Raw genomic sequence first — 14,094 nt, forward strand, 5'->3', positions numbered from 1 at the left:
ATGATGAAGCACAACAAACAGATGAAGCGAAGAACAGTAAAAAAAAAAAAAGGCCTAATTGCTAAACCCAACAACTAAAACTAAAACTATTAGCTAAACAGTTAAAGCTCCGCTAAGTGGCGTCATGCTAAAAGTCTACAGGTGCTGCTTTTAAACCTCGGCTTCAAACAGCTGTTCTGAACTGAGAAGGATTAAAAATGAGCGGGAATGGAGAGTTTCAGTGCAGACATTTATCTCACAGCCCGAAAAATAAGGAGATACAAAGGAGAGTAAAGGAAAAAGAGCAGCAGAGAATCTCAATGACACAGATTACAGCAGCCATGACGGTTGCACTTTCACTGGCTGAGGCTGCAAAAACAAACAACATGTGGCTGGCTGCTGACAGGTGAGGTTGTGATAAACACGTCTGGGAAGAAGAAGACTTTCTCCACAAGTATTACTCTGTGACTCTATCGGGTTCGTGAGTGGGAGATGCTGCAATCAAATGCAATGAAATCCAGACAGTTTTAGTGACTAAGATGTCCTTATTTTAGCCTAACAGAGACTTACATGTGGTTTTAAAATATCTTTTTCTCATTATCAAGTAATAATATGACCATCTATGAAATATTAATGGAGTACCACATTCTTGATTAATAGTTTAAGTCAGTTTCGTTGTATTGTTTTTGGCAAATTTGGCAAACTTAAGTCTAATAGTGCAGCTAGTATATATTTTCCAAATGGGGATATTGCAAAGAACACATTTCACAGGTATATTTAAATATAATTCCAGTGTATTACAACTTGGCTTTGTTTTCCACCATCATTTCTTTCAGACAGCAACACTACTGACAAAAGGCGAGACAGGACGAGAAGCATTAGCTGTCAGATGGTAATACAACAGTTAATAAGGTAAATCAACTGGAGGTGAAGCACACCTGAGCTGTTGGTAATAATGACACATCGCACGGGGAAACTGTGGGTGGACAACTACCGAAAGTAAAGTAGGTTAAAATGAAACCGAGAGGATCGTCTGTAAACTGTGATGGATGTTTGCAAATAACGGATCTGACACCCCGATCGTCTCTGATCGTCTCTGATCTCTGGGATTAAACGTGATCACAGTGAGGAGAAAGTTATTCTTACCGATGACAGCCCCGCGCCTCGGAAACGAAAACCCAAGTTGTAATAAACTGGCATTATTCTTTACTCATACTACACAGTACAACCAAGCACAGAGCTACAGGCACGTCCCAAAGTAAATATAAATGCTGACATTTATATCAAACAGACAAACACAGTTGCACACAGAGCGCTGCTGGCGACACAGGAAGCAGAGCCGGCAGGAGACACGTTAATGGAAGCTAAAACAGGAAGAGTGCAGGAAGCGGAGGAGTGGTCATGGCATGCTACCGGAGGATGGAAAAAGGGGGGAAGGGGAAGGCGATAGCAGCCTCTGGCATCAGCTTCAGAGAGGACAGGGGTTACGGGTAGGAAGGCCTACGAACCGATCTGTCCGGTTTGCCTCAATTCACCCTGACACGCTCCTTCTGCTGTGACGCAGCAGCTAACCTCCGGACATGCTGTCAATGTCCGCCGCTGATACCGACACCGACGTGGCTAACGTGACAACACGGGAGACAAAAGGTGCCCAGAGGGAGGACACACTGAGGGCAGAGAGAGAGAGAGAGAGAGAGAGAGAGAGAGAGAGAGAGAGAGAGAGAGAGAGAGAGAGAGAGAGAGAGAGAGAGAGAGAGAGAGAGAGAGATGAGGAGCGAGAATGCGGCGGGCGACATCGGATCTTGCATAAACTGAAGTGACCCGTGTGCTATTCTGCGTTGCATTCCTGTGGTTAGACCAGTTTCACTGTGACCTGATCACTATGCTAGGCTACGCTACGCTAGGCTAGCACCGTGGAAAGACAGTCGAAGAGAAGAGGCAGTGGGGAGGACTGGAGGGAGATGGAGCGAGGAGGAGGAGCCCCTTTACCTGATGCTGTTGCCAGGGGGCTGCCTGATGAGGCACGGGGGCTACGGGAGGATGGAGCACTAATGGAGGAGGAGGTGGAGGGGGGGTTTATGGAGGAGGGGCTACTGAGAGTGGTGGCAGGGCTGATGACGGGGGGGCACTCTGCACATGCTGCTGCCAGCTGCCGCTGAGGGCCCCGGCTGGGCCCCGGGGAGCAGGAGGAGGGGCAGGCACCCACCTGAGAGGCCGTCAGGGCTGGGACCAGGTCCAGGGCGGGTTTGGGTGGCAGCTGGGGCGTGGCCGGTTTTAGCCCCGCCCCAGGGGAACGGCTGCTGTCCCCCACCACCTTGATGGGTGGGTGAGGAGGAGAGGGGGTCTGGGAAAGCCCTGGCTTTTTGGGAGGAATAGGGGGAGGGTTTCCCCGGTCGATCCTGGCCACTGTGGGCGACTTGAGGCCGATGGGATGGCTCAGGCGGCCGGGAAAAGGGCCTCCCTCTGAGGCAGAGTGGGGCAGGCCTGGGCGCAGGGGTCCAGCGCCTCCTGCTGGGGGGCTGGTGAAGCGCGACAGAACCTGCGTGACGGTGTGACGGGCTTGCTGCTTGGCGGCAAAGTTGTCACGGTTGGTGGGGGAGAGGTCACGGGCTGGAGGACTCTGGGACGCTGTGCCGTTTTGGTCCTGTTCCTGGAACTTGTAGCGGGCCGCCTGGACACGGGGGCTGACCCCGCTGGGTAACACGTGGGGGGCTTGGCCCTCCGAGCCGTTCTCTGTCTGTGCCAGTCCTCCTGAGCTGCTGTGGACGATCCCCCGGCCGGACGTCTTTGGCAGGCTCAGGCCCACGTAGTTGGCAGGGGTTGGTTTGACGGGTATAGTGAGGGGGGTCTTCTTGGGACCCTCCACCTCAGCGGGGGGCACGTCCGTTTGGCAAGACGCCGTTCGAGAGCTGATGGGCTCTGTGGCTACGGAAACGGACGTCAGAGCTTTAGGTTTGGGTGGAGGGCTGGCGGCAGCAGCAGGTTCTGCTCCAGCAGCAGCGGGCTGAGCGACAGCAGCATCCTTCCCGTCGCCCTGTTCAGTCCTGAGCTGCTCCACCTGCTGCCGCAGACTCTGGCTCTCGGCCTCTTCGCGGCCCAGCCTGGCGCGCAGCTGTTCCCGCTCGGTGTCGAACTCGGACAGCTGTTTCTCCATCTTGGCCTCCATCTGTTGGCTACGCTGCCGCTCGCTGCTCAGCTCCTCCTGCAGCCGGCCGGAGGTGCGACTCTCCTCGTCCAGGCGAGCCTGCAGCTCGTCAAAGCGCTGCGACTCCTCCACCACCCGCGTGGCGAGCTGCTTGCACTCTCGGACCAACATCATGACGATGTGCTTGTTCTTCTCGCGCTCGTCCTTCAGCTGCGCCGTTAGCTTGCGGTGGTCCTGCTCCAGACTCTGAAGCTGCAGCTTCTCCATCTCCAGCTAGAAGAAGAAATCAACACAAAGAGTCAAGGGACAGTGGCACAGAGAGATCATGACATGGGCGTAGATCTGCACAAACACACAGCCTTTATCTAGTGACTGGTCAATTAATCAATGACAGAAAGTTTGCACCGAACAACTTCCTCATTCCAGCTTCTTAAACGCGAGGAGTTGCTGCTTTTCTCTGTTTAATGTCATTGCAAATGGAATCTTCTTTATCTTATCCACTAAACTATTAAGGGTTAATCATTAGCTGCAGCCGTCGCCTCGGCACTAACTGCACACATGTCTTTTCCTTTCCAACACAGATCCTCAGCGATCAAACCACCACCTTCACAGACAGGACAAGCTCTGTGAACCTCACATGCGTGTAAAAACACCACATGTCTCCAACAGACATCAGTCACAACCTTAATGCCACCTGTCACGCCAACAACATGTCTGTGACGAACCGGGCGTCACATGCATCCTGAAAATACAGCATCATCCGTCACCTGAAATAACACAGAACACCTGCTGCACAAACACATTACTTCTGTAATTGGAGCATTAGATAGAAAATGCATCTGCTTTTATTTCGCCGTAATGAAACCATCCACATCTGAACACTGAGTCATTCCTTAGTCACAAGAGCAGCTTTCTCAAGGAGAGCGCCGACAAAAATCAGATAAATGAAACGAGCCAGACAAATGGCTCGATTAAATAAGACGGGGCGAGATGGATGGATACGCAGAAATTTACACAAATAGACACTTTATTAATCAATGGGGCGACTTGAGGGAAGGCTCCAATTTGTCCATTCACAGAGACACAGCCTCCTCATACGCTTGAATTTCGATGACTTGTCAGAGCCCCGGCTTCTATATCTGGAGCGTCGCTGCTATTGTTGGCTCAGCGCTGGCTTCACAGAGGGTAACGGGGCTTAACCGGGGGCTCTCCACCCACTTGCCAGGACCCCATCGCTCTAACAAGCCTCAAACAAAAGAGTCAACAACCCGCCACCCTTGTCCCAAATGACACCAACCCCTCCCTCCCCTTTCCCCCGCCGTCCTCCGCCCTCCCCCGGTCCAGACCGTCAGGGAGTACATATCGGCACCAGCTGATGCCGAGGAGGAGCATGATGGGGCTTATAAGCAACGGGAGGCGCCGGGGGAACGGCAGTTGCTACTCAAAAGGAGGTGCTACGACAGGCTGCTAATTGGGTGAGGATTACGTCTGTTGTAAGTCGGCCTAATGCCTCCGAAGAACAAATTCAGGGATGCTGTTAAAGGTGGTGACTCACTGGGCAGCGGAGACTGAAACCAGGCAGGATTAAGAGGAGTTTATAAATGGTGAATGGCAATTAAGCAGCAGAAAAACACTGACGACACTGCGACTTCTTAATCTCTAAAGTATGCTTCAACAGAACGGATGGTCGAACAGCTTCAGATGTGTTGAGGTTACAAAGCGAGCAGGGTTTCACAGAACTGAGTCTAACATTATGAATGTCAGCAGCAGGGCCCGTCCTATAAACAGGAACCTCCGTCACTGACTGACTGAGTGATAAAGTTGCACCAGCGTTGGCCATTGCTCTTTTCAAAATGATTTTGTTGCCACCTGAGCACCTCTGTCGCTAGATTTCCGACCTGGAAAGTGACAACTCTTAGCAGCTTTCCATTGAAGATAGTCACTAGTTTTCCCTCCGCAGAAACACATCTCCATGCTGCCTGAGAATGAGCTTTAACTTTTTCTCTGAGCTGAAATCACAGCACAGTCTTCGTCTTTAACTCATGTGTTTGGTGATTTCGTCAGACGACGTCACGGTTTATAAAATCATGACTTTAGCAGCAGCTCGGAAGCGACTGGCTGGTTAACACGTAGTCCCAATGGGCCAGGTTTCGGTCACAGTTTCCCGCTTATTCCGTTGTTTGACGACGGAAACAGAAAAACATGTAAGCGAGAACGGGTTTATTTTGACTTCTGTATTAAAACACTGTAAATGTGAACAGAGAGAGAGTTTTAAACCTAGTCTTGTGAAGTATAACACAAACATTAGTCACCCACAGGACAGTTGCAAAGTCATCTACAAAACAGCAGCAGCTTCATAACTTCCTCTAATGTGTAAATGCAGACGGAGCAACACTCCTCCCCCCTTCGAATCCAGGACAGGAACCTGAAATAGCAAACTCCTCTAAATTTACGGTTCTCCAGTAGGTCGTGTCCAGACCGACAACAACCTGGCAGCAAGACGCCATCCGGCTGTTTATTTTCTTACAGGCTGGATTTTATGACTCTCGAAAAGTTTTTCAGAGCAGCTCTGCAGCAGCAGCAGCTTCCACTTAAAGCACAATGCTGCACGCCACAGGGTTACTACCTGTATTCCTGGGTGGATGACGTTGAAATCTGAACCAGGATTATGTCTTTTTGCCGGATGACCATGCATTTTTTTTTTTTTTTTTTTTTTGACTCTCAGTGATCTCATTAAACCGAACAAAGAGCAGCAGGGTGTGTAAAATCATTGCTCATGCTTGAAATAATAATGACCTTAAACTGGAAGTCATTTTTGTGGCGATCCCTCAGAGGCAGCTCAGGTAGCGCAGTCGCTTCCCCCGGACCTGAGATCCCTCACCGCTCAATGAAATATTTAAAGACAAATTACGAGGGGAATCTACAGATCTATCCTGCTGCAGCACTCGGGTATCATTTTCAGCAGAATAAAAAAAAGCAGCCTAATTCAGCCACCTTGGAAGAAGAGAGGACGAGAGAAGGAAGAAGCGGAGGAGGCGGCCCGGGGACTTATTTTAAGAAAAAAGGGAATTTCAGCACCGAGCGGTCGTGACCTTGCTTCCAAATTCAGCCTCACACAACACACACATCAACAACACACAAAAACTGACAAATTCATGGAGGAAGAGGCAAAGGAGTGTGTGTGTGTGTGTGTGGGGGGGGGGGGGGGGGGGGGGGGGTCCTTCATTATGCCCCATAAACAGATTCAGAGTGTGTTACATACAAATGCCTGCCTGCCTTCAGCTTGCCTAAGACCTCATGGATAATTCAGCAGCGTACTCACAGGAGGAACGACAAGAGTGGGAACGGATGGATGGAAGATAAAGATAGCAGCGACTGTCCCCGGTGAAAATCACTCTACCCAGCAACCAGAGGACCCCTCCGAGCAGCACTGAGCCTGTTTGTTGTCGTGTCGCTGGTCGTTTTAAAGGTTCCAGTGAAAACCATTTGTCCCAGGCGGACGGCTCCGTGCCCTGCCGCTGACCGTTTGGGTAAAACTGTGCAATCAGTGGTGACACGGGTGATTTATTCTGCGCTAAAAGAGGGTAAACTGTTTGTTTTTGTGGCGGTGGCTGCCTCTGCTTTTACGCACATTTTCAGGGTCAAATCCACCCCCCCCCCCCCCCCTCAAAACAAAAAAACCCTCTCAAGGTCAAAGCTGTTGCTCCTTGGCCGGTGTCGAGAAGTGGCTGTGCTCAGAACACAGAACGTCTGACTCAGGTTTACCGTCATCATTCCCGCACATGTCCACACTGATGCAGATACCGATAAAACACTGAGAAATATGAAAACCAATCTTTTTCTTTCCCTTTTAGCTTCAATCCTCAACCCACAAATGGCTTATTCCAAATTAAAGAAAAACTCGCTCTAGCGTTTAAGTATGGAAAGAATAAAAAAAAAAAACGGATGACTTTTCACAAACATGGTGAAGGAGCAGAAATGTTCATTTGCCGACTCCTGCAGTTTCTTTTCTTGATACGAGCTTCACTCTGCCTAACATAACTTCATCTTATATGTAGAAATATGAATAGTCTCCGTGTTTGAAAGGTTCTCCTCATCCTGCCGAGCTACATCCAAATATAAGTTGCAGTCTGTATCATCATCATCTGACTGTCCATGAGTCCAAACTTAGCCCTGTTCTGATGCGAGTGTTTACAACGTGGAGTTTTAGGCTAAAACATGAACCAGCAGAGATTATTTGTCACTAAATATTTACACCCAGTAACTGTTGTGTAGCTAAATGAACCCGCTGACAAAGCTAATGTGAGCTTGGTAATATATGAGGCGTTAAGAGTGAAGAGGAAAGGACACAGTCCACACTAAAACTCCATAACAATGTTTCTCATATTATTATAATAATCTTTATTTATTGAGCACTTTTCCAAAACCTCCGTCACCTCTGGTTTTTTAGCTTCGCCTCAGGAACAACCAACAGACCTGAGGCTGCGAGCTGGTTCATGAGCGGTTGAGAGGTCAGGTATAACGCGTGCAGAGAGGCCGTGAAGAGTCAACAGAAGGATCTTCAAATCAACATTCGATTTGACTGATTTTAACATTTATATAAACAGTAGTACAAACTGCTGTCGCAGTAACATCGGGCTGACAGTCAGGGCCGGAGCTGACTGACATTAAAACTGAGACGCTGCATGTTCACATGAACCACAGCCCCAAAATCTGTTCAACCAACCTGTCAAAACAGCCGACTCCTACCTCTCCCTTCCTTCCTTCATCCATAACTCCTCATCTGTGTGTGTGTGTGTGTGTGTGTGTGTTGGCTCAAAACGGTATCATCTCTGTTATTATTACAGAGTTCAGGTACAGGACACACACACACACACACACACACACACACACACTGTTTTCTCTATTACTCGCCCAAAGTCATTCTGCCGGCCTCACATCCAAACACTTTCACATCCATATTCCTCAACAGGGAGGGAGGGGGGAGGGGGAGGGGGAGGGAGGGGGAGGGACAAAGCCATAGCAGACATCTGGCTGCCCAGTTAATCAGAGCCATATAATCCTAAAGAGACCTGAGACACACACACACACACACACACACACACTCATATACACACACAGTCATATATACACACACAGTCAGCCATCAAAAATAGAAATGACACACCAGAAAATAGGAATTATGTTCACACACACACTGTTGCCACGTTCATTTAATACCCATGCATACACCAACACACACACACACACACACACACACACACACACACACACACACACACACACACACAGACAATTTTCTCTTTCCCACATCTTCCTCCAGAGAATTTCTGCCTCACAGATTTGACTGGAGTGTAAATAAACACAGTCTGTGGTCGGACAGGAGAGGATGTAAACACCGGCCGTGTCTTAATCTGACGACCGGCTCGCAGCAGTTCGGCTGAATTTATGTAAACACAATGTAATCAATGATACATTTTTGTCCTGGCTGCTGCTGCTGCCGCACGGCTCTGAAGGAGGAAGATGTCGGTTCGTCAGTTGGTCCGACACAGGTACAGACGTTTTCCTCCAGGTCAGAATTTATCCTCAGTTTATGACAGGAAACCTCAAAAACCGATGATTGAATTCCTGCTAGCCTCAATGCTAAAAAAGCAACCTGACCGCCCCCCCCCCCCCCCCCCGGTGTCTTACCCTCTTCTGACGGCTCTCGGCGGCGGCCAGCTGGGCGGACATGCGTTCCTGCATCTTCCTGCAGTGCGCCATGACGGCCTCCAGGACGGAGATGGGGCTGGAGCCCAGGGGCCGCCGCTCCGCGTCTCCTCTGGGGACCCCGCATTCGAAGTCCCTCTGAAGCGCCAGGAAGGGGTCGGTCAGGCTGTAGTGGCCGTATCGCTCTTGGAGGAACACCTCCTTCCTCTCCGCCTGGAGAAAGAAAGAGGAGGGGAGACAGTATTATTAAAACCCGTCGCGCTGTGTGACTCATATTCACTTCGACTCCATCCTGAGTCGAAACACATTTCATTCACAGGAAGGTTCATGTCACTAAACGACCACAGTAAGACTGTCCGCCGACACCAAACCAACATTACTGAAAGTCTGAGTAACTAACCGCCTCGCCCTCATCCCCGTGCTGCGGCCCCCAAACCCCTCCAACACTCGCCCCTGAGCGCCGTGAGCCCGCCTGCCTGACTCCACAACCACTCAGCACTGCAGCAGGCACGGCCGCTCTCAGGTTACAGTCATGTGGGAGATGGCGTCCTCTGAACATCAAACTGGGTTTCACATCCAGACCAGGTATCATGGGTTCATTCAAGGTCTAGACTGAGCACCTGCCAAACGCTAAAATAAATAAATAAATAAAATCCCTTTGTAGACGATTTAGTGCGATGAGCCTCGACTGAGAGTCTTCAACTGCACAGCTGCACCTTCTAATGTTTATCATCCCTCTTCCAGCTCTGACTTCCAGGAGAATGTAAACAGAATGATGTTCAGCAGATGAATCGGAAGCCCGGGATGACGAGCTTTCCAAACAGCATGTGAACGCAGCGTAACGGTTAAGGCAAAACAAAAAAAATTAAAAACAAACAAACATCAAAGAAAACAGCTACATTCAGAAAAATCTGTTTGTAACTTCCAGAAACATCCGACTAATAAACAGTGGGTGGAAAATAAAATACACCGTATTAACTTTCTAACTTTCCCTTGAACTGAACAAACTCTTCCTCCTCCTCCTCCTCCTCCTCAGACGGCCGGACGTCTGAGGAGGAGGAGGAAGTTTACATCAGTCCTGTGAGGCGCGACGCAGCAGGTGTGACACAACGAAAGAAGACTGGAGTTTAACATTAAAAACACTTGTTGCCTAGCAGCAGGTTTATAAGTGTGTAGTTTATATTTATAGTATTTAAATTACTTCAAAATCACTTTTTTCCTTGTACTTTTTCTAATTTTCAGCAAGATGCAAAATGTAGGAGTGACACGGCTACGTTGAATTGCTTTCCCATTAGTCGTTGCCCTGGCAACAGACGCTCTTCCTGTGGTCCATATTTAGAAAAACAGAGTATAAATAGGGCTGGGCTATACGGCCTATAAATAATATCTCAATAAATGATATATATCGTATCATAGTTTGAAATCTCCTCTGAAGCTCTTCATTAATGTACGATTTAACCCTTTGATCGACCCGATAGCCGGATGGTTAACGCTCCGGTTCGACTGCTGGACCATTTTCACCATCATAAGTATGAGCAATAAATACTTGCACATAAACTATAAACAGGCCTGTACTATCAAAACGACTTCCTCAGCTACTTGTTAAAATCTTTTTCACTTAAAGAAGAAGCTGCTGGCAGAAGACGGCCTCTCCTGTCGAGTCAGTAACACATTCAAACCCTGCCAACCCCCCCAGCTGGGTGCTGAGACAGGTGCTCGCTCTGAAACAGCCAGAGGGGTCGGTCCACAGATCCTGTGGATTAGTTAATGTGATAAAGCTTCAGCGAAGTCCGGCGCTGTCCAGACCGAGTGCGGCTCGGTAACATTAGCCTTCGTCAGAGCCGCTCTCAATCATTCTGACCACGACCAGATCACCACTCGCAGTAATCCAATGGTCAAATAATACCCGACCAAAACCCACTTGGCTGCGGCACAGCAGCTGCACGGAGACCAAACCCTCTGACCATAAGTGGCGGTGAGAGAGAGAGAGTGAAGCTGAAGCCGAGGGCGAATTCTGTCGCAGAAACACACTGTACTAAATCAGAAACCTGCAGGAAACACTTCACATATGATGAAGGTAAATGAGGAACAAAAACCATCAGCAGGTTTTTCTGGTTCTTCCAAACTTCAAGTCGACTCTTCTGCCGAGGCCAAATACCCGTTACAGCTTTATCCTTTCTCTTTCACAATGTCAGTGAATAACAGTTTTGTTTAAAAGAGTCGTGATTCATATCTATCAGTGACAGAAGGCTGGTGAGGGAGGAATATTTAATAACTGGGCGAGAGACATTAGAATTAAATGCGGAGGCGAGAAAGAGACAAAGCGCCAGAGAGTGAGAGACCGAAGAAGAGACAGCAGGGACGGAGAGGAAGGTGTCGAGAGAAAGCTTTGCCAAAGAAGGAGATGAGGAGAGTTTGGAGAGTCAAACAATATACACACACACACACACACAGACACACGCACACACACACACACACACACAGACACACACACACACACAGACACACACAGACACACACAGACACACACAGACACACACTAAGAACACAGAGCGTGAAGATTGATGGTGAATCCCAGGAAGACTTGATGCCGATGGCTGGCTGTGAGCAGGCCAACATAAACACACTCCCAGGGAAAGGTGTGTGTGTGTGTGTGTGTGTGTGTGTGTGTGTGTGTGTGTGTGTGTGTGTGTGTGTGTGAGAGAGAGAGAGAGACTAACTAACTAATCAGAAACTCACTGTCTAAATCTACCTCAGTCAACACCAACAACCAATCAATCATCTGGTACATAAAAGGTCAAAATCCATATCTTCAAATGACTTATTTTGTTCCATCAACAGTTTAAAACCTCCAAATTATTGATTGACAATCACACACAAACCAAGAAAAACAGCAAATCCTCACAAATCAGAAGCTGGAATTGAGGAACATTTTATGTTTCTGCTTGTAAAAACGACAATTACTCATCCACTCGGCTCTAAACTCAACAGATACAGCAGACGCCTCGTCTCCGAGGCTGAACCGATCCGAAGGGAGTCCTGTGCAAAAGCTCCAAAGTAAACAACCAGGAGCGATGCAGTGCCATCTTTAAATTGCCCTTCAACTCCCGGGATCTTCCAGTAAATATTTACAGAGAAGCAGAGACCAGAGCGGCTCTCAGTCGGCCCGGCTGCCTCTCCTCACGTCCACATCAGGACCGGCGCTCATCGGCGCCGAGGCTTTGGGTCGCTGAAGCGAGTTACTCGGCGACGATTCGCGGAAAAGAGAGAAAAGAGAAAACGTTGTAAATGTTGTAAATACAGCCGTGGTATTTCCTGCTAAATACCAGCTGTGGCTTCACTTGCCATCCAGCTTTTGCTTTTTTTAAGTGATGATTTTAAAATAGTTAAAAAGGACTTAACTAGAACTGCAACGATTAGTAGATCAATACATTTTTATTTGATCAACTATTCTAACAACTGAATAAATGTTTTCTTGAATTTGAATATCTGAGTTTTACACTGTTCTGTCGTAGGAAATCAAATCAGGCATTTTACACTATTTTCTGTTACTTTGTGGATAAAATTATTAATCGATCAGTCTAGAGAATAATCAGCCGATTAATTGATGATGAAAATAATTGGTTGGGAGCAGCCGTGGATTTAATGATCTTCTACATCTCCTGAGAAAAACAAAACTGTAAAACTGAAACTGCGCTGAGGCCACAGAAGTCAGTGTTCAATATTTTACAAAATAAAAGTCTGGTAAACCAGCAATTACATTTAATTGAATGCTATATAAATTAACTGCTCTTTTCTCACACTGAAGACAAGAGTTTCACTTTTATTGTCTGTGACACCAAAACAAACTGTGCTACATTCATTTCAGACCTCGGGTAGAAGCAGATCGTTCAGCTCTGTCTCTTCCTGTTCGTAGCTGTGGAAAGGTTTGTCAATACTTCCTGGTTGTGAGGCTCAGGGTCACGGGTCATCTCATTACAGCATCTGGGTTTAAGGCCGGAGGAGCTGAATCCTTTGAGATCTCATCAGCTGTCAGACGCTGGGCCCCGCTATTGATCCCATTGATTGATCATTAGAGGAAAGCTACACTAAACATTACACAGTGGGGTTCAGTAAAGGTTTTGTAGGGTGATACTGACAGATCAGAGGTTGTGCTTTTTATTTTGTATCTTTACTTTCTAATCAACTTTTATTATGAAGAATTTGACAGGTGCAAACGATATCTCATAATGTGTGATTGAAAGCTCTGGAACAAGCTGGTGAAAGGACCTTGAGTGCTTCTTTTTGATCTTATCTATACCCTGGCTTTTATTTATTCTTACTTTTAATATTATATTAAATGTAATTAATACCATTCTACCTCCGTTTTACTGTATTTTAATGTTCTGTTTACCAACTTTTTCTCTCTCATTACTTACATTATTACGTTCCCAGCTGCTGAACTAAACGTCCAGTATCTGCTGTTCCCAAAACATATCCGCTATTATTTTGAAGGAAACATTACAATTCATGAGCTGAGATGTTTCTGAGACGTCTCCATTACGAGTGCAGGGATTCAAACTGCAGCCAAGTCAGCGCTCCAGCAGCCAGTGTTTAATACAGTTTAAATAAGATGTTTACCTGCTGGTTTGGAGGAGGGGGTAATGTCAACGTATTTACAAGAGAAGCAACAGTAACTCTACTATTTACAAGTGCAGCAGCGGAGCAGAGTGAGATCTCAGTATTATTAGCATCAACCTTTACAGGCATGCTGGACTCAGTGGGTGAGAGGGTTCAGGGAACGCAGCCAGAGAGCGAGAGAGAGAGAGAGAGAGCAGGGAACGAGTGATGGATTGCTGCAAGAGAAGGTGGGAGAAGGTGAGAGAGGTGGAGAAATGACAAAACACAGCGAGGAAGGACGAATAAAAAACGAAAAGAGAGAGGAAGCTGAAACAAGCCGAGCAACTGAGGCGAAGAAAGGCCCTTCTCGAGCAGAGAGCAAACTTTACATGGCGGAGAAAAGAGCCCCATGTGTTCCAAGTGTCTCATTTAACTCCATTCAGCCCCGATACAAAACATCACCGGGGCCAAACAGAGGAGCCGTTCATGTCCGGAAGAAAATACACAAACAAGCAAAACATTCAAATCGACAGAGACGGATGTGCTGGAGGGCACTCGACTCGAGGGTCTGAGTCCAAGAGGCGGAGAGGGTTAGGGGTTACAGAGAGACACCAACATGTGGGACAAACTGGAAACTGCGGGAAGTGAAATCCAGGAGAGGA

General features: G+C 47.7%; 1 protein-coding gene across 1 annotated transcript in view; it reads right to left on the minus strand.

The window, feature by feature from the left end:
• cttnbp2 (cortactin binding protein 2) overlaps positions 1-14,094 on the minus strand; it is an 87,943-nt gene that overhangs the window by 41,133 nt on the left and 32,716 nt on the right. Inside the window, exons 3-4 of the mRNA XM_056387133.1 lie at positions 8,816-9,046; positions 1,969-3,397 (exon numbers count right to left, since the gene is read on the minus strand). Coding sequence (XP_056243108.1) covers positions 1,969-3,397; positions 8,816-9,046 — 1,660 coding nt within the window. The remainder of the gene's footprint in view (positions 1-1,968; positions 3,398-8,815; positions 9,047-14,094) is intronic.

Source organism: Seriola aureovittata, chromosome 10 (assembly GCF_021018895.1).
Source record: "Seriola aureovittata isolate HTS-2021-v1 ecotype China chromosome 10, ASM2101889v1, whole genome shotgun sequence".
Classification (NCBI taxonomy): domain Eukaryota; kingdom Metazoa; phylum Chordata; class Actinopteri; order Carangiformes; family Carangidae; genus Seriola; species Seriola aureovittata.